Raw genomic sequence first — 21727 nt, forward strand, 5'->3', positions numbered from 1 at the left:
CGCGCGCGCGTGTGTGTGTGTGTGTGTGTGTGTGTGTGTGTGTGTGTGTGTGTGTGTGTGTGTGTGTGTGTGTGTGTGTGTGTGTGTGTGTGTGTGTGTGTGTTTGTGTTGTTGGAAATGTGCCCTAAAGGAAATCATGGAGATGATCATATTTCCTTGTATTCATGATTAATAAAGTGTTCTTTGAATATCCATGAAAGACAACTTGTATTGATTAACAATTATGTGAATTGTTTGTGAAACTCTTTACTTGTATGGTTATTCTAAGGATGTTCCTAGTCGGAGTTCATGTAAGAACACTTTACAAGAAGGAAAGTGGGAGCTCTGTTGCATTTCTAATCCTGTATGTGGATGACATACTATTGATTGGAAATGAAATTCCTATGCTTGAGTCCGTAAAGACTTCGCTGAAAAATAGTTTTTCAATGAAGGATTTAGGGGAAGCAGCATACATACTGGGCACTAAGATCTTTAGAAATAGATCAAAGAGGCTTATAGGATTAAGCCAAGATACTTACATTGACAAAGTGTTGAAAAGTTTCAACACGGAAGAGGCAAATAAAGGGTTCTTGCCTATGTCACATGGCATACATCTTAGCAAGATTCAGTGTCCTTCAACGGCTGATGAGCGGGAGTGCATGAGTAAGGTTCCATACGCCTCGGCAATTGGATCCATTATGTATGCAATGATAAGTACCCAGTCAGATGTTTCTTATGCTCTAAGTATTACGAGCAGGTACCATTCTGATCTAGGTGAGAATCACTAGACAGTTGTGAAAAACTTTCTTAAGTACTTGAAAAGAACTAAGGATGTGTTCCTAGTCTATGAAGGTGAGGAAGAGGTCGTTGTAATAGGTTACACCGATGCTAGTTTCCAAACTGACAAAGATGATTCAAAGTCTCAATCCGGTTTCGTATTCAAAGTAAATGGTGGCGCGGTTAGCTGGAAGAGTTCCAAGCAGAAGACAGTGGCCGATTCTACAACAGAAACCGAGTACATCGTAGCTTTGGAAGCTGCGAAGGAAGGTGTTTGGATAAGGAAGTTCCTTATTGAGCTTGGTATGTTTCCAAATGCCTCTAGCCCGCTGGATCTCTATTGGGACAACATTGAAGCTATTGTGCAAGCCAAGGAGCCAATGAATCACCAGAAGAGCAAACACGTTATGCGGCAATTTCATCTCATTCGAAAGTTCATCGATCGGGGTGAGATCAAGATATGCAAAATACACACGGACCTGAAAGTTTCATATCCATTGACAAAACCTCTCCCACAACCCAAGCATGAGGCGCATACAAGGGCAATGGGTATTAGATACATTATAGATTGAATCTAGTGTTTGTGTTTACCGCCAAGCCTGCTCAGGGATACCCTTAGCAGTAAGGTTTGTAGGTAGGGTTCGACTGCTCTGGAACTCGATGGTACAAGGAACACAAAGATTTAGATAGGTTCAGGCTGCGAGTTGCGTAATACCCTACGTCCTGTATGGTTGTTTGTATTGCCTTAGGTGTTGATGATTGTTTGGAGGGGGTCCCTGCCCGCACTTATATATCCGGGGGGACAGGGTTACATGGAAAGTCCTAGCCGAATACAGTTGGAGTCCTACTGCAACACAATCGGGTAGTTTCCTTTGTACTGCAGCTAGTTCTACGCCTATTCGGGTAGTTACAAAAGAGGTAAAGTACATCCATGATCTATCCCTTGCTCTAGAACATTTTATGCCTATAAGCAGTCCCGCTGCCCCGGGTCTGACATCTAGTGCAAGTGGGAGATTGTTGGAAATATGCCCTAGAGGAAATCATGGAGATGATCATATTTCCTTGTATTCATGATTAATAAAGTGTTCCTTGAATATCCATAAAAGGCAACTTGTACTGATTAACAATTGTGTGAATTGTTTGTGAAACTCTTTACTTGTATGGTTATTATAAAGATGTTCCTAGTCGGAGTTCATATCAGGACACACATGAATATTAGACTAGCACATGGATTAGTTGATGACTATGTTTCACAAAAGTCATGGACATGGGATGTCAAACTAATAATGTGGACTCATGTAGGACATGAGACTGAACTGACCCAACACGAGATGATGATTTCTCATTACGTAATATGTACGATGTGTCCTGAAACCTGAGATTGTCGCATGTACTCAAGATGTGAACCAACTTACTTAGGAGCCATCAAACGCTACTCTGTAACTGGATAGTTATAAAGATGGCTTTTGAGTTTATCAAGAAGCATGCTGTGAGACATGGTCGGTCAAGATGGGATTTTGCCCCTCTCTGCAAGAGAGAGATATCTCTAGGCCCCTCAATGATCGGATCAGGAAATGCATGGCCATGCTAGGGTTAAGAGTTAATCAAAGATTCCGAATCACAGGATCGAGAAAGAGTGGTCAGCTTGGAGCTAGACAAAATATCGTGAGGCAAAAAGAACATCATGTATAAGATTATGATGGCTTGTCAGATATGATTTGCATGCGTATAGAAGTTGACACGTCTTGCTAGAGACCGCTATCAACTATTGGCAAGTAGGATTACTTGGTCTATGTCTATTCGTGCGTGAGCCCATAGGGTCACAAACTTAAGGGGCCAGAAGCCTAATAAGAATGAGATCCGAATTAGACTGGGCTTAGGTGCATTAATAGGCCTCGTTAGGCACAAAGGGGACGCCCAAGGTGGGGCCCAAGGGCCCACCTAAGGGGGTGCCCCCAGGGGCTATATAAACAGAGGGGGGCGCCCAAAACCCTAATCCAAGCCTCTTGGTCGTCCACCGCCCCCCCCCCCCTTCGACGCTGCATTCCCTGCTGCCCGCTCTCCTGTGCACCAAGCCCTATGTCGCTCTTGCGGATCTAGCAGTACGGAGTGTGATGCTTCTTCCCGTACGTGTGGATACCTTAGAGGTGCCGCGTCTGCTGCACAAGGACAAGCCATTCATGAGGAGGTTCTCGCAACTACACTGTCGGCTTCCATCTGCACGACATCGACGCGCTACAGAAGTTCCGCACCCACGCGTCTAGTGGTAATTCCGTGATCTATAACAGCAATTTTCCTGGTTTATGCGGTAGAAATTTTTTGTTTTTCTACCCTATATCCCTGTGTGTGTGTGTGTGTGTGTGTGTGTGTGTGTGTGTTATAACCAAAAGAAGAACAGATTGATAAACCAAATTAGTAAATATATCATAAAAGTTTGTTGCCAGCCCTCAGCTCATCAACCTCACTTCTATATATAACCCACTTTCTGCATCTGTCTATGGACATGAACGCAAACCTAGAGATGGACATTTTCCTTCCATCTAGAAGATCTATGAACCTGACTTCTCAAGATATTATTCTTGAATGTTCATGCACTTATGGAAGGCATTCATTTCAATTGTGTAGGGCACTTTGTTTCAGCCAAGCGTCCATCCCCACATGCACTCGTAACTCTTCTACCACCAAAACACTGTGCCATTAAATCAAACTGTCAGTGGGTGCAAATGGATCAAAAGAAATCATTTGCACATGTGCCTATGGAAGTAAGGCGTGATGCACCGAAGTAGGAACAATCCTTCCTTCCAGGAAGTAAGGGTGACGCCTGACACTGAGTGACATCAAGCTATGTACATGCACAAGGATAACCTTGTAAATGGTGGAAATCGATGATGTGTTGTAGGATGCCAAATCACATCTCCACGCGACTTCCTAACCCAACAATGAGATCTTGATGGTAGTAAACTCCATAAGCATTGCAACATTGGTGATAGATCATCATAAAAAATCAAGAAATAAAATTCATTGTGTAAATAGTCATGATAGTATGGACACAATGGATGTGAGTGTAGTTCATCCACAGATGTAGTTCATAGAAAATTGTAGAAATGATGAATGCATCTAAGCGGATACACATGCTAAAATGAAAGAACAAACCATATGTGCAGAAACCATTATTTCCTATTGAGGAGAACCAAACCAACAGAACTAAATGACCCATACATTTTGTAGTTTCTATTCATGCCATTATGTGTGCCCCACTTCCTTTCCTTTTCATGCCTCCTAAACCCCAACCATACACAACAAATAAATGAAGAGGTGGGGAACCAATGACATTGTTTGTGTGTAAGGGGGAAAACATATATGTGCCATATGCCGAGGAACACCCACCTACAAGTGTTTAGAACTCATCAAGCTCTTAGGAACAATGGGGGCATGATTAGTATGGTTCTCTAGCCTACTCTTGCCAAACAAAGTTAACCTTGTTAGGGATGGATAGAGGATTCATCTCGCCTGGCCTGGTGAATTAAAGCACAAAAGCTCAACCACTGAAGCAGACAACAAGCAAACAAATTAAGCATCTAGATTCTTGCCCAGCTAGAAAGCAATCATGAGATCCCACCATTAAGTGGAAACAAGGAAAGGTGATTGGGGGTGGATGCATATAAGAGAGATTGGGTAACAAATGGGCATCTAGCTTAGTGGTTAGAGTGTCGAGTAGCATTCAGTAGGTTTCAGTTCAACTCATCGTGGAACGGGCATGGATTAAATTTATATAAGAAACTAGGTGATACCCCGCGCGTTGCTACGAGATTTCTTACATAAAATTTTAAGGTGAAGTTTGAAAGTAGAAACACTAAGGTGGTTGCATGGCAACATTCACAGAAAATCAGTGGAAATAGATGGTCCTAGTGGTTAGTGATGTGGCGACTGATATCATGGATTCCTATATGATGTGGATATATAGCTTGCATGTTGATAGAAATAGATTATACGAATTTTACTTGCATATTATTTTTTATCAGATCGGATAAAAATTGATAAGCTAATAGAAGAAACACTAATAGAATATTTCATCACATTATGGAAGAATAGGTGATGAGAATATATATATATATATATATATATATATATATATATATATATATATATATATATATATATATATGACCTTACATTAATAGATTAAAGATTAAAAGTATTATACATAGTAGAGATGACATGGACATTTTTTATTTATCAGATTTGGTGAAAATTGATACACTAATAGAAGAAACACCAATAGAATATTTCATCATATTATAGAAGAATATGTGATGAAAAATAGCGTATGTATATGAATTATATTAATAGATCAAAGATTAAAGTATTGCACGTACATAGTATAGATGATATGGACATTTTTGTAATTAATATGAAAATATGAATAGATTGCATGAAAAGATTGGAAGTTAGTGGAACACTTAGTTGAGAATGATGTGGACACCTTACATGAAGAGAGAAATAGTTAGTAGGTGCCATCTATATAGATTATATAGATAGGTAGGGGCCTCCCCCTATTGACTTCGGACAAAAAAAAAAGAGAGAGACTGGAGTGTGTGTAGAGAGAGTAGTCCTTTGGGTGCTAATGTGTAGAATGGCCCACTTGGGCTGCGCGGTTACTGTAGCAATGCTACTGTAGCACCGCGGGGCAGTGCCTAGTTCCAAACTGAGAAACGAGAGGCAGTTGAACCAGCTTAAATAGCCGGTCTCTGGGAAGCTAGTAACTCCGGTTGCAATCTTTTGCGCGAAGTGAGGACGAAAGCACAAGAGAGTTATTTAGCAGGTATGGTTTACTTAACTTGCAGAGTATCTTAACCGTTATCCCGAACCGGGTCATTACATAATGAAGTGAAAATTATAGACTATGATAAGTGGCAGATGAACGCCTCAAGCCACTGCCTTGACGTTGGGCTGGATTCTCCCCAATAAGAGATTCATTACATCAAGTTCAAATTATCTACTGGGATCAGAATATAGCGTGACTAGTTGTGCGGACGCAGAGCGCGCGCCCCCGCCTCCTTTCAATTTTGCTTCCTACCTCACGTACAGCTGGTATGTGCAAGTCTTTTAAGCATGAACCTTCTCTATAAAAAAAATTATCTCCTTCGTACTCTCTTTGCTTTGAATACCAATTATACGGTTGTGTTCTAGTCAATAAGACGAACAAAACTAAATCTCATTTGAATATATTTTGAAGATATTTTGTGTTGGTAGCAAGTTTCTTTTCATTATACACATAAGTTGCCAAAAAACGAAGATTTTGTACACATAAGTTGCTACACACATAGGATAAAAGTTACTAGAAAAAAAATTATTTGTTGTCATAAAAATAAATTTGCCACAAAAAATATGCTATGTTAAACATAAGTTGTCAAAAATAAAATCTATTATATACATAAGTTTCCAAAAAATACCACACATCAGTAATAAAAAAGGAGTAAGTTGTTATAAACATAAGTTTATATCAGACTGTTATAAAAATTAAAGTTATCACATATGTAAAATAAAAATGTCAAAAACAGAATCATTATACACATGAGTTGCTATACATATAAGATATAAATTACTACAAATAAAATATATCATACACTCATACATATAAGTTGGCACAAAACAAAAGTTGTTATACACATAAGTTCTCACCACAGTAAGTCAATATACACATAAGTTGCTAAAAAAGAGAGCAAGTCATCACATAAGTTGCTATTAATGTAAAACATCAACAAAAGATATGCAAGTGGGATCTAATTTTTTTTCATCTCGTCGTGTGGAACAACGGTGAAATTGGTTCTCTAAACGGAGATAACATGAGAGAGATAAAATATTTTTTTAGACAAACAATACTAAAAAGTATGCAAAGGGAGGAAGGGGAGGGGGGGCGCCAGGAAGGTGCAAGCTTCCTGTAGCGCTGTCATAAAAAGATTGAGGGATAACAGGTCGTGGCGTAACAAATTCATACTAATTTGTTGGGCCGACCTGACATCGAGTGGGTCGCGCGTTACGCAGCTAGGCGGTTTTTTCTTTTTTATATTTAAAAAAAATAAAATTTCAAAAATATATGTCCGTTTTGAAATATTTCAAAAATATACCCCGGTCGCCCTCCCATAGGGCGACAGGCCCAATGTGTAATTTTTTTTTCAAATTTGCAACGAAGTCCCTGGAGAAAAAAAAAACAAGCCCTGTCGCCCGTTGGGAGGGGCGACAGGGGCCTGTCGCCCGGCCCACGGGCGACCGCCGCTGGGCCCGGCCCACAGTCGCGGCAGGGGGCCTGTCGCCCCCCCTTATAAAAGCCCCAGCCCTCCCCTTTCCTCCTCATTTGAGCCCGAAAATTCCACCAAAAATCCAGAAAAAAAAGAGAGGAGTGAGGAGAAAGAAAGCGGCGAAGCCCTGCCGGATTCAGCACTTGTGATCTGCAGGTTAGTACATTTAGTTTAAATATTGTTATATTTAAGTACTACGTATTTAAATATGAGTAATTTAATTTAATTAGTGCTATAGTAGATCCATTTAAGTAGGAGTTCAATGATACTTTAGTTTGTAGTTACGTAGTAGTAAATTAGTTTAGAAAATTAGTTCTACGCATTTATTATTACAATTGCAGTGCTATTAGAGACATGTTTATAAATTAATTATGATTTAGAATAGAATTTGGCATATGCAGTATAGAATTCGAGAGTCATCACGTAGTTATGAATACTTATACGTTGTCGTTGAATTCCATACTTAGTTTTTACGGATTATTGAATAAGGTAGTGAAGTAAAGAGTATAACTCGATAAGTATTATGTGATATACAGATATGTCGAGCAAAATGCAGTTTCAAGTATTTTATGGTGAATACAATGTTATGTATGGGCCAAATGGAGTAGATCTTTCTGCCTTTAAGCGCACATCTAGCGGCATAGATAAACCTCTGGAAAGGAGTTTTGGTTCCATATGTAAGTGGCTGCAGCGTGGGTTCCATGTTGATCCGTTGACACATGTGATCACTGTCCAGTCTCTTGTTAATTGGGAGGTAGAAAGTGAATTATGAGAATTAATGATGATACACAGCACTGATGACTGGCAGAAGTACATGCAAGCAGCTCTAGAGCGTGGGTGGCCTCTGGCCATTCTTGTTCAAATCCGGGAGAAGACACAAAATGAAATCCAACATTGTGCAGATCGAGGAACTCCGAGTATTCGAAGAGAGACCAATTATGTTGAGCAAGATGAGTCAGAAGAGACAGAGAACCAAAACATGGGACCACAGGGCCTTGCTGATGAGGGAGAGAGGATACATAGCATTGTGGACGAGATGGAGGCAGAAGACCAAACCGCAATAGAGATGGAAAAATGTGAGGACTCATTTGATGACGAGCAGTACTCATTGCCAAAAGAGTGGAAAGAACATGATTTTGGCAGTCATATCGCAGAAGATGTACGAAATCAGGAGTGGGAGTACAGAGGGAATGAGGTAGTGCAAGGTGCAACATATCCAAACATTGAAGCCGTAAAATATGCTGTGAGACTATGGGCAATCTCATTGAAACGAGAATTCAGAGTCGTGAAGTCTGGCAGTAAAGAATATGAGGTGAAGTGTGTGAATGCTGGATGTCCATGGCGAGTACATGCATTCAAGGGAAAATGGAAGTCAAACTGGAAATGTTCCATTGTCACAGAGCACACTTGTTTGCTGTCAGAAGTTATTCCCTCGCATCGCAATATATCATGCGACTTTGTTGCAAAGCAAATGTATGGGTTTATTATGGACAACCTAAATTATGAGCCAAAAATGATTATTCGACACATTGAGCAGACTTACCAGTACACCATCAGTTATTTGAAGGCATGGCGGGCTAAACAAAGGGTGTTCGAGATGCGGTTCGGCACATACGAGGCATCATATGATAACATACCTCGTATGTTATCCCAGGTTGCTGCTAGAAATCCTGGAAGCTTTTATGACACATACCTTTTACCAGCCGTGACTAGGGGACAAAGAATTATGCAACGAGCCTTCTTTTGCATAGGTGCTTCTGTTAGAGCATTTCAGTTTTGTCTTCCGGTGATCTGCATTGATGGCACATTTTTGACTGGAAGGTATAAAGGTCAGATACTCACCGCAATCGGTGTAGATTGCAACAACCAAATTGTTCCGCTCGCATTTGCATTTGTTGAGAATGAGAACATAGACAGTTGGTATTGGTTCCTTGAACGAGTGAAGAATTATGTTGTTGCTGCACGTCCAGATGTGTGCCTTATTAGTGATAGGCATGCAGGTATCCTGCAATCAATACTGAAATTGCAACGTGGAACTGCGACAACGCCTCCATTATGGCCTGATGTCCAAAACAGGTGGTGCATTAGGCATATGGGTGCAAACTTCTATGAACACTTCAAGAACAAGGATCTTAAGAACCTGTTTAAGAGGATGTGCACCCAAAATCAACAGAGAAAATTCAATGCATTATGGCATATGCTTGATCAGTTGACTGCAGAGCTAGTGAAGGTAAGGGCATCAGGAGCAGGCACGAGTCAGGCTGCAGAGGCTAGGGATTCAATTGAGAAGCCATTTTCACACTGGATTCGAGGTGCCCCTAAGGAGAAATGGTCATTCCTTTATGATACCAACGGAATACAGTATGGTATTCAGACAACGAACCATGCAGAGTGTTTCAATATGGTTATGCGTTCTTGTCGTGCCTTTCCACTTGTGGGAATTGTTGAGTTCATCATGTATGGGTGCATGAAGTATTTCAGAGAGCGTTACACGGCTGCAAGCATAAACATCAGCAACCCCCAAATTCAGTTTTGCAAAAGAGTGACACAATATATGCAAGAGAAGATTGAAAAGGCAAAACTGCACCGCGTCATATCCACAGGTACAATGGAGCATAGATTTGAGGTTCTATGTAAGGATAGAAGTGGTCGTGGTATCCGTAGAGATAGAGTGGTACAGGAGAGTTTGATTACAGTTGATGGCAAAGCATTCTGCTCCTGCATGAAGCCTAAGTTATTGCATATGCCATGCTCCCATCTCATTGCGGCATGTGCAGAGTCTGCGTTACAGCCAGGACTATTTGTTTCACCGTACTTCAGCAAGGAAGCAGCTGTATCCACATGGGGACATGAGGTATACGGGATTGGAATTGTGGGGCCTTTCACTCAGGATAATGAGAATAAGATGTTTATTCCTGATCCAGCCACTAAGAAAGGCAAAGGCCGCCGTCAGACACGTCGTATTCGGAATGGTATGGACGAGTCGGAAGCAAGCAAGGCACAAAAGCGTTGCAGCCAATGTGGATCATTGGGTCACAACTACAAGAAGTGTCCTCAGAATGCACTTCACGATGCTGCTGACGTCGGTCCTTCCGGAAATCCCAGAGATGGAGCACCTCCTACGTTCAGACGAGCATCGGCGAGAATTGCTCGTGGAAGGCATTCGGTGTCATGATCCACAATTGTATTTCATTATTTGTAATATGTAGTAATGAAATATGGCAGGTATGTAATGAAGTATTATTGTATTTATGTGTCCAGTTTGTATGAAATATATATTTACCTATGTGTTCTCATATATTTTTGAATGCAGGTATGGAGATGGACTCCTTGCTAGACCCAGTGATCGACTCGAGCCACAGGTCTTACTTTGCAGCTGTTGAGCACCGAGCCCTAGAGGTGCTACGTCCTCGTCCACCCGGCGAGGCGATCTCTATACACCACGATTGGTGTGACCGGTATGTAATGAAATATTATTGTTTATCACTTTTGTATTCGCCGGTATTCCTTTGTTTCGACATTTTTTGTTTTTTTGCAGGTTACGTGAGGGCGGCCTACTGACTCTGAGCCGTCTTGTCGAGGTTGGGCCTATTCAGCTCGACCGATCCCTCCTGACGGCGCTCGTTGACAGATGGAGGCCGGAGACACACACGTCCCACCTCCCGTGTGGGGAGATGACTCCTACGCTGCAGGACGTGGCCTACCTCCTCGGCCTCCCTATCGTCGGGGAGGCTGTAGGTCCGCGTGTGGTGGCGGCCTCGTGGAAGGATGAGCTGGAGGCCCGTTTTGCCCTGGTTGACCGCGTGGACGAAGCAGGTCCGATCAACCCGCACCCGCGAGCAGCAGGTCCTTCGAAGACCTGGTTCCTACAGTTTACAGTACGTATTCATTGCATATATAAATTTAATTGTTACAATTCACATGTTCCATTGCCAGTTGAAACCATTAATCTTAATTGTTTATGCAGCCTGCCTTGTTGGCTGCGGATGCCGACGAGTACAGTGTGACCAGATCGCTGGAGGCGTACCTACTTTGATTGTTTGGTTACATCATGTTCAACAACACTCATGGCAGCTCGGTCGATAGGATTCTCCTTCCGTATGCACGGGAGATTGCGGATGGGGACGAGGACGTACCGCCCTACAGCTGGGGTGAGGCGGTACTTGCAGCCACTTACCGTGGACTCTGCGATGGGTGCATGAAGACACATGGGAACGCTATCCTGTCAGGGTGCCCACTACTGCTACAGCTTTGGTCGTACGAGAGGCTAGCCGTTGGTCGCACCTTGGTCAGCCACGAGCCTTACCACGGGGGCATGTACGGCGACGAGGAGGACGAGAGGCCCACTATGGGAACTATCTGGATCTGGCGTCAGGTATGTTCGCAACAAACCTAATTTTGTTATTCATTGTTACATGATGTATTAGCGCAATTTTAATTTTACTTATTCGGAATGCAGAGGTCCTGGGCACATGCGCGGGTTAAACGCGCATATCCTGAGTTTGTTTCGGAGCTCGACATGCTGACGCCCGAGGACGTTGTCTGGGAGCCTTACAGCCCAGAGGCTGTGGCTACCCGTGCACCAGCAGGCCTGTCTTCGCACTGCTCCGCGAATGCGAGCCTGTGGCTTACTTCCGCCGTCCTGGTTTATGACATCGCGGTTGAGGCATATTGCCCCTGGAGAGTCAGGAGACAGTTTGGGCAGCGCCAGGAGTTTCCGGTGCCCACCGCGTTGGAGCGTGTCAGTCGCCAGGACCACAGGTAATTATGAATGAACTTGGCTCATACATTCGTGTCGAATCTAACGATTCTTCGTGGTCCACTTTGTAGGTTGTCAAGGAGTGGCTTGCCGTGCTCTGATGATTGGCTCACCAAGATCCAGCCGTGGGTGGACCAATGGGAACAGGCAAACGAGCACTTGGTCCATCCAACAGGACCACACACAAATAGCTCCTTTAGGGCTTACCTCACCTGGTACTTACCCCGGACTCGGGCTCGTCTGGTTTTTGTTGACACTCACCCGCAGCCACACCAGGCGAGGCCTCAGGATGGCTATGCCCGGCACCACGTGGAGGCACTAGCTGGCGCGGTGAGTCTCTTGATCATATTTGCATATATATATAATCATATTCATAAGATAATTCATGTGTTTGTAACTTTACTGAATTGGTGCCGCTTCGCCTTTGCAACATGATGGAGACGGACTGCTCGACTTACCTGACGAGGGTACGTGCCGGATCCCCAATGACCCAGTTTGAGCAGACAGAGGCATGGTCGAGGCAGCGTGATCAGTTGCGTCAGGTAGCGCACAACTTCGGAAGCCGTGTGCAGTACGAAGACAGCCACGGGTCGTCTCAGGCCTCGTCGTCGTTCCCGTGTCCGTCGACCATGCACGGGCCGACATCGCAGTTCTTCCCAAGTGCAGGTAACGTATATATCTCTTTAAAATTACATCAAGTGTTCCTACATATTTACTAATATCACATACAGGATACGATCCAGCTACTGCGTTCGGCCATACTGGAATGTTTAGAGGGACAGCACCAGTTGGCGGACCGTATCCAGGGATGGTACCGGGGCCACAGATACCGGCCTACACAGGTTAATTTATGTTTCGTATTTCGGTTTCTACATGTCATTACGAAATATACGAGCGTACGCTAACATCCACATTTTTTGCGTAGGATTCTACCCCGATGCGGGCGCCGGACCTTCTTCCTCCTCCTTTCGACCAGATAACGAGACATTCACCTTAGACGACTTCGACAGCTTGAGTCCAGAAGAGCCTGCCGCGCAAGGTGACCCCGATGTCTTGGGGTATTCACAGCTAGGAGGAGCACCACTTGGGATCTCTCAGCAGCAGACACCGCAGCCCCTTGCGCGTCCTGAGCGACAGGTGAGGTCTCCGGATGTTTTCACCTACTCCGAGGGACATGTCCGTGCCCAGCAGAGGGCTAAGAGAGTCCGACGCCCTAGGGGTGGTTAGATGCATATGATGTTTATTTGTAATGAGATAGTTGTGGACCGCTTATTTGTATCCGATGTTTATGATTGTGGTAGGTTACTTGTCATTTGTTTTTATAGATATTATTTATGTGAACTTATTATGTTTGTGGGTTCCATAATGCTCGTGAAATAAGGGAAGTTCTTGCGATTTTTTTCCGTGATTTAATGAAGGACAAGTTACGTGCGGTAGGAGTTAGCGGCCGAGATCTTGCCGACGATGATGACGAATACACGCTCGAATAGCTCAAAATAGGTCCCTGCAAAAATAAAAATCCGAGAAAAAAAAGGGGGGGCCTGTCGCCCCCCCCCCCCCCCACGGGTGACAGGGCCCTGTCGCCCGAGGGGTGGGCGACAGGCCCCTGTCGCCCGTTGGGGGGGCGACAGGTCCCCTTTTTTTCTCCAGGGACTTCGTTGCAAATTTGAAAAAAAAAATTACACATTGGGCCTGTCGCCCTATGGGAGGGCGACCGGAGTATATTTTTGAAATATTTGAAAACGGACATATATTTTTGAAATTTTAATTTTTAAAAAATATAAAAATGAAAAAAGTTCCGCAGCCAGCGCGACTGTTCGTTTGTTAGTTTTTTCCTATCTACTGACCACCAAGTGGCCCTAGGTGTGGGCTTGGCCCAACTTCGTTCGTCCGTCCTAGCGAGCGGTGGATCGACTCTTAACAATACTAGAACATGACGCGCGCTTTGCGCGCCCTATTTAGAGTTTTCTTTTATAGTTCATGTAAACATGAGGCATGTTTAGTTCCCATCCTATAAACCCCGTAAACACAAAAAAACGTCACATCAAATATTTCGACATATGTATGGAGTACTAAATGAAATCTATTTACAAAACTTTTTGCATAGATGGGCTGTAAATCGCGAGACGAATCTAATGAGCCTACTTAATCCATGATTTGCAACAGTGATGCTACAGTAACCATCCGCTCATTATTGATTAATCATGAATTAATTAGCATCATTAGATTCGTCTCGCGATTTATAACCCATCTGTGCAAAAAGTTTTATAAATAGACTTCATTTAGTACTTCAAATTAGTAAGATTCTATCGCAAAAAAATTTTGCGTTCGAACTAAACACGGCCTGAGTATAGTGCAATTGAAGAAACATTAGAAGAAATGTTTGAAATAGCAAACTTATCATAAGGTCAAATGTAAATATCTTAAGTTCTTAACAACATTTGTATGGCGTTCCATAAAGAAAACAACAACATTTGTATGGCTGACTATGGCATGTGCAGCCTGTAGGTTATGTGAAGCCATATATATTACATTTCATGATCATCATTGGTAGCTACTAAATATTTTAGAGCCTGCGCGGATTGAAACAGCATGAAGCGACTGTAGCCGTCCCCTCTGCTGGGCCCGGTCACAGCTCTCGCTCCTTCAGAGTAGGTAAAGGTTTATTAGCCTGTCCATGTCAGCAACAGTTCTACGTGGATAAGGGAGAAATAAAGTGAGAGAGTATTATGAGCTCTTATGTAAGAGACGTCTTCAGCACGAGAAACAAAACACAAGAGTCGATTTTGGAACCCAACCTATCTCTTGCGCACTCATTTCATGAGCTTTCATTTATTTTTGTATCTAAAAAAATTAAAGTTCCAATGCCCCACAAGAGACAATCTAAAATACAGATTAGTGTAGTATATGTCTCTAAGTGATGTCTCTAGATGACATGGAAGGGGTTTTATTGTCCTTGCTCTCAACAAAAACAACTGCAAGTGGGCTAATATAATTAGGCCCTCTTTGGAAGGGCTCCGCGGGTGCGACTCCAGCTCCCTGCTACAGTGTTTCGGCACTGTGCAGAACTGTGCTGCACTGTAGCACGGAGCCCAAATGATGCAGCTCCACGCTACAGTCAACTGTGGAAGGGGAGAAGCCGGTGAAGCTGGGAACACGTGGCTTCTTCGGCTCCACGCCACAGGAATCTACAGTACTGCTATAGTAGGTGGTTGGAGGTGAAGCCCTCCCAAATAAGACCTCAATATCCACCGGTCACTTTTTCTTGTCTGCACAACTCACAAGTCTAGCGACCGTTTTTTTTTTTTGCGTGGGAGGCCAGTCAGGGGCGACACTGCAGGATGTATACTGAGCGAGACAGCTAGGGGACAGGCACATCGCTCCTGCTCTCTGGCCATGTTTGGTTAAGGGTCTCATCACAACTTCACAAAAAGACGAATATCCGCATGGAGTACTAAATGAAGTCTATTTGCAAAAACTTTTTAGGGATGAGTGTAACTTTTCGAGACGAATCTAATGACTCAAGTTTCATCATGATTGGCTACAGTGATGCTACAGTGACCACGCTCAATTACTCCCTCCTTCCCTGTTTATAAGGCATACACGTATATCAAGATTCAAACCTTGTCATCTTTGACCAATAATTTGACTATTAAATTTTTATTTTTATAATGCAAATTTCATATGATTGGATTCATAATCAAATATATTTTACAATGATTATAAGTTTATAATCAAAAGTGATATAATATATGATAAATAAATGATCAAAGTGTTGTTTAGAAGACCGTGTCATGTTCCACCATGCCTTATAAACGGGGAAGGAGGGAGTATTCACTAATCGTACGGTCAAAGGCCTCATTAGTTAGAGTAACTGCTACAGTACCATATTTGTGGAGGTAATTTTGTAATTAGACTTTATTTAATACCCTTAATTGGTGGTCAAAGTACCAAAAAATTTTCATGAAAATGTTTTCACGGGTAAACCAAACATGGCCTCTGACACAGTGACCAACTATTCCCTGCTGGTATAATTTTTTTGAATGTAAGCAGCTGGGAAAGAACACCGTACACCCGCTGTACCCGAGAAATGCTCCCGTGCGCACAGGAGGCATGCCGTACCCGGAAACGCTCCCGTGCGCGGAGGAGGCAGCTCTCTTTAAGAAACCCGATATCCCTATGTATGAGCCAGAATATTGAGAAAAACAGGCCGCTTATGGTTTGGCTTTAGGAAGCGTTATACTCCTTCCGATCCGTCCAATTTTAATCGACGCATATGCCAGTTGAAAGAGTTCCAGGATTAATCCATGTATTTCGTCACGCAGCCGCTTTTTCTCGCTCATGATCGCTTTGCGAAATGGGGAGGCTTGCCTCCAGCTGCACCGGTTTCCAGAGACTGCTCACGAAGAACCAAAGCCTCAATCTGCCTTGCATTAGGTTAGAGGCCGTACAGAAGTCAGTCCCTCCATCCTGAATTGAATTGTAAGGTATTAGATGTTTAAATTTTGGGAACTGGGCCACCGAATCAACATCTAAGGGGTGCACAGAGGGTTTGGGAGGGGGGATTTGCAAAAATATGATTACCCAATTCAAGGGCGGACAATTAATTGTAAAATTACTCAATCCCCCATGCCCCTTGGATGTTGATCTGGTGACCTAAATTGGAGTTTGCATGAAAAAATTGGTTTGCACCTGATATGTTCCCTTAAATTTTGTACCCAAATATAAAGTATCCTAGAGCTATTTGGACAAAAAAACATGCTAATCTCCTTAATTTTGATACTAATTTTGTAAAAAAAAATCAATTGCAGTGCACCGAGGGAGTAAATAAGGCATTCTAATTTTCTTAATTTTGATGTGGATACTAAAAATTAAACAATTGATTAACTGAAGGATACATTCATTCTTTCTTTTCTTCATAATCTGTCTAAAAACACAAGGATACCTACATTTTCATCCTACATTTTATTACGGAGGGAGTTTTCATCCTACATTTTATTACGGAGTATCCAGCAACGCGACCCGAATGCAGCTGCACAGAACCATAAAAATAGCATCTAGGCATTCCAAGTAAAAAAAGGAATACAGAAACGAATGACAAAAGATTGAAAGCAAACTGCACATTGCCTGTGTAACTCTGTCCCAAAATACACAAGATTTCGCTTATTCTAAAGAATAGACAAGATTTTATTCGGTGTACCAGATAACCACGCCTTTATATTTTTTACTACAAAACAAATAACACATTGACTCCAGGTCTGGCCTCTTTCTGCCGCATGGAACGAGGGGGAATAGGCATAATATTAAGTCCCAGGTTTATAATGGGTGCAATTGATTGTGCCATCATCAAAGCGGTCATTTTGTACAACATATATTGTGCCGTGGGAGTGCTCAGAAGATGAACACGACGCTGTCGTGGACCCTGGACTTCTGGTTCTGAGCGACACATTCAGAGATCCACATCAGGTTCCTTATCTCCTGCTCGCGTAGCCTGATGTAAGCGAAGAAAACAGCATAGTGGAACTGCAAGGCAAGAAAAGATTTGTCAAAAGATAGCACCATGAATGAGCAGAGAATAGCTCTGAATTTCAGGGAGCAAGTTTGTAATAACAGCACGAAGCAACTCTTATAACATATCCGAATCAGAAAATATACCTGCTGCTCAAAGGACAAGCATAGCCTCCGTACTTCCTCCTCATAAAAGGCCTTATCTAACATCTGGCTTTCTCCATATGAAATCCTGGAAAAAATTGACTGGTATGGTGGGTACTTCTCCATTGCACCACGCACCTGCATGATTAACAAGCAAACAAAGTGTTATGGCAATCAAATTAACAGGGCAACCCCAGAGCATGTGCACTGCAGAAGCATTCCATCTTCAAAGACAACAGGTTTTCAGAGATAAGACCTAAATGCTGCACTTGAGGGGGGTTTTTTTTTGTATCCCCCTAAGAAGAGCGTGAAATCTAGAGGCAGGTGCAAAGGTGTGTAACTTGCCATAAAGCAATGTATATATGTTATACACTATATATATCCCCCTAAAGCATTTGGATCCCAATTCTTCCTATCCAAACAGGCCCTAACTTTCAGGTGGGGAAGTCCACAGCAGTAAAATTACAATCAACACTAGGATGATATTCATAACATGATGCCAGAAAGAAAAAGAAAGTCCTAAAAAGCAAGAAAATGATGCTTAATTAATAATATATCAATATATGTTTTGTTAACCTGATGAATGGTAACGCAAAAGGAAAGACAAAGGTAGACTGGCATATGATGATCACACATATATGGCCCATCTGAATAGATTCTGCACAACACTATTTTGTATTTTCAGCTAAGTATATAGAGAAAATCCAACAAGAAACATATTATATTAGTGTCATTAATTTATCGTAGACAAGAAGTCAGAAAGAATGTTTGACATGGAAATTCCATAAAACACCATTGTTTTCCATTTACAGGATGAACTCTTAGTCTAAAGGATTTTGTTTTAATAAGCTTCGGAGTGGTTCAATATTGCTGGTCTTTTCCCTCCAACAGAACTCTTTTAATAATAACAAAATCACTGTAGAGCTTAACCACTAAGAACACAAAATAAATTGCTTATGGATTCAAATAGTTCAGACTATAGCAGGATGTGCTTTAAACAGTAAAAAAGGATTGCATTGAATTTAAAGCATGATTAGAGATAAACCTGGTCAACATCTTCACAGACAGCCAGTTCCTCGTGACCATATGGATACCTAGGGGCATCAAAATATCACATTCCCATGAAAAACATGCACATACTGAAAAAAGTGCAGCTTGTATTGCTTTCAAAGAAAACCTACAATAGACCAAAGTTGGAGTACAGCTTCCTGCGGTCATCTCTTGTCAACTCGGTCCCAATACTGAAACAAAAAACATAGAAATCAGGACTGTAATAAAGGCAACCGTGCATGTAAACTGAAAGATGCAAAGTTGGAAATGCAATTCAGCACTGTACCTGTTTATTGTAATGTTAACCGCTCTTCTGTCGGCTTCAAATGAAAGGAGATCACACATAATCTCAGCTGTAGCACCACCCAGTTTCTATACAAATAATAATAATAATAATAATAATTTCAAAATAAAAAAGAAATAATCAAAAAGAATATTAAGAATATTGAAAAAACATAATAAAAATCACCATATTTGAGTATTATACCTGGCAAAATTTGTAAAAATCCTCAAGATATGCTTTGTACAGAGTGTTCCTCATAATCTCAATATTCATGTCATCCAGATCCTAGAAAATAGCTGTTATGAAAAAAAAAACGAAGATGCATTTATATTTGCTGGAATGCAAATGATAGCTGCAGTTTTTACCTCAGATGTAATGCACTCCGAGAAGTATGGGGCCAAGGGTGTATCGACCAGAACCAATCTATAAAGCTCATGCATATTTTGAGCAACAGCAAGTGATGCAATGCTATTGATCAGCAAGAAGGCAAAACGATTAGCATTCTGAGTTTTGGCACATCTCAATCGATAAAAAAAGGGACAGAAACAACAATAATACCTGTCAAACATGCCCAATGGGTGGCATTTCTCCAACAGTTCATTAACATCTCTCTCATGCAATGTCCCGGTTACAATAAGGACAACATTATCAATCATATGCCCGTACCTGTGAAAAGCATTATCCTGTGAGAATCAAACTACTGCACTAGAGCAGGAAATATGAACAAGTGTACAGGAAAATTATTTAAAGGAAGCACCCAAACAATACTTGGCCACTTACGTTATATACTGCAAGAATGTAGATAGTGGTTCAGTAGCCTGGCATAGCATGTGCTTGTACTCATCAACCAGTTTAAGAGTGCATTTTTCCACAATTGTTGTTGTGTGCAAGGGAGAAGGCTCTGCAATTTACCAGAAATAAGTTCCCAGTATAGTTATAAAAAACGCACTGAAAAAGCATATGTGCTGCAAATATTATTATGAACAAAATTGCCAACATGAAGTTGACTGAACACAAAACTTTGTTGATTAGGCAGGAATCCTGCCATTCTTCTTGAAAAGAATTGTACTAAGTATACCATACCTTAGGCTAGCACAGCAACAAAAATTGTGCATGGCATAACCATGGTAGATATAAGAGAAGCTATATGTTAACCTTCTACTTTGACAGAGACAGACACATTAAAGGGTCCCTTAGCAACTACGTAGTCTACATACCACATCCTCTATATGTGAAAATGAAGCCCAGTAGAATAAGTTAACAGCAAGGGATGTAAATGTAAATGCAATTTGAAAAATCTATAAAGTATCCACTGAATGTCAGAAAGTGTCAAATAGATGAAGAGTATAGCAATCTATTGCCAAGCAAAAGCTAATTGTGATGATTTGGAATAGGTTTTGCCAAACCAATTGACCCACAAAAACAAGTGGACTGTAGAAAATAAATCCCCTAATAAGTACCTAATTCAACTAAAAGGATTCTTTTATGCAGGTTAAATAGTGGTTTGCAGGCATCGCAGCAGGTCTAGGCTATGCGAGTCGTCGAAAATTCTGACAACTAGCAAGCGATCTGGACTGACGAGCTTCCCTTCCAAGATCCGCAAATGAAGAATAGAAGGGCACAACAATGCGCGGGGTTCTAGCTCGAGAAGGGGCCCTGCGGGTAGGGCCATCCCGGAATCCCCAACCAGGATCGCAATTCGCGCAAGCCAGATCACGAATCGCGGCGCCCTAGCATAACCAGCGTGGATTCGGACACCCCAACAGGCAACAGGAAGCGCGAGAGGAGGGCCGGAGGAGGATCTCACCGTTCTGGAGGTAGGGCCCGTACTCGGTGGCGGTGAGATGCATCTTGATGTCGTCGAGGGTCTCGCACTGGCAGAGGTTGTTGTAGTCGGCGGCGGTGAGGAGGCCCGAGCGGTTCCCCCTCACGATGGCCTCCAGGAACCCGTCGTGGATGTTGAACGACAGCATCTCCCACCCGTACATCTTCGCCGCCGCCGCAGACGTGAGGAACTCGGTGTGGGGTGCGGGCGGCGGTGGCGGTGGCGCGCCGCGGGCGAAGGCCGGATCGGGACGGGAGGGGAGGTCGTCGCAGATGAGATCCGGGAGGTGGTGTCGCGGTCGCGGCGCGGCGCGGATGCGGTGGAAGAAGAGTTATTTAGGAGGGACTCGTTGCCGCGGCAGCAGCTTGTGAGATCCGGGCGTGGCACGTCGGCCGTCAGCTTTCACAGTCCGTAGCCTGAAAGGCTGAAACTGTTGCTGCCCCCAAACAGCCCGTTCGGATGGGCGATTTTGGCTGGCTGTACTGTAGCGGAAGGCACTGTAGCGGCTGATTTTTTGTGAGAAGGCAGGACCAGCCATCCAGCGCATCCGAACGGGGCGAAAAAATTTCACGAAGTGTTCAAAATTTTCACCGTGCTAAACTGCTTATAGATTTATTATTTACCATTGTTAGTTATATGCTATTAGGCACAGTCGGAGAGAACCACTAATGAAGCCAGCAAGGTGAGAAATTAACTACCTATTTAGTACTTCATCCATCTTAAAAATGTACAATTTTAATATTATCCTAAGTCAAACTATTATTGATAAGATTATGGAGAAAAGCATCAAATACTTGTTTGGAATTATAGATCTAATGATACTTGTTTGGAATCTAATTTTAATTTTACCGTTATAAATCTAATGAGAAACACAGATAGCATGTATATATGTTTGCAAAGCATTGTACCTATATCCTAAGCCTTATTTGCATCCCTACTGATGAATTTCCCTGTCGGAGACCAAAATACAGTGCTTCCTACCTCAGTCCTTGTGCATATATATGTAAAAAAAAAGTCCGAGGCCCGACAGTCTGGTACAAGCCATGATTTTTTGGCCCGGCACGAAGCACGGACGGCCCGATGTTCATCGGGCCCGGGAGTTG

At 42.5% G+C, this 21727-nt stretch overlaps 1 protein-coding gene across 1 annotated transcript; it reads right to left on the reverse strand.

Annotated features, from left to right (window-relative positions):
- Positions 1-16909: 16909 nt before the first annotated feature.
- On the reverse strand, positions 16910-21072 carry LOC120673788 (probable V-type proton ATPase subunit d). Its single transcript, XM_039954793.1, has 10 exons — positions 20607-21072; positions 19580-19700; positions 19358-19465; positions 19165-19267; positions 19004-19084; positions 18803-18888; positions 18648-18707; positions 18512-18560; positions 17470-17604; positions 16910-17337 (listed from the first exon to the last, which is right to left on the reverse strand). The coding sequence occupies exons 1-10, from the start codon at positions 20785-20787 to the stop codon at positions 17206-17208; spliced, it is 1056 nt and encodes a 351-aa protein (XP_039810727.1). The 5' UTR covers positions 20788-21072; the 3' UTR covers positions 16910-17205.
- Between the last annotated feature and the right edge of the window lie 655 nt (positions 21073-21727).

The sequence above is a fragment of the Panicum virgatum genome, chromosome 5N, assembly GCF_016808335.1.
Source record: "Panicum virgatum strain AP13 chromosome 5N, P.virgatum_v5, whole genome shotgun sequence".
Taxonomy (NCBI): Eukaryota; Viridiplantae; Streptophyta; class Magnoliopsida; order Poales; family Poaceae; genus Panicum; species Panicum virgatum.

Excerpts from the sequence above, each read along its gene's own strand:
- LOC120673788 (XM_039954793.1), bottom strand. The coding sequence starts at position 20,787 with ATGTACGGGTGGGAGATGCTGTCGTTCAACATCCACGACGGGTTCCTG. Across the intron at positions 19,268-19,357 it reads CCATTGGGCATGTTTGACAG|CATTGCATCACTTGCTGTTG; the intron begins GTATTATTGTTG and ends GCTGATCAATAG. Across the intron at positions 18,708-18,802 it reads GTTAACATTACAATAAACAG|TATTGGGACCGAGTTGACAA; the intron begins GTACAGTGCTGA and ends TTTTTGTTTCAG.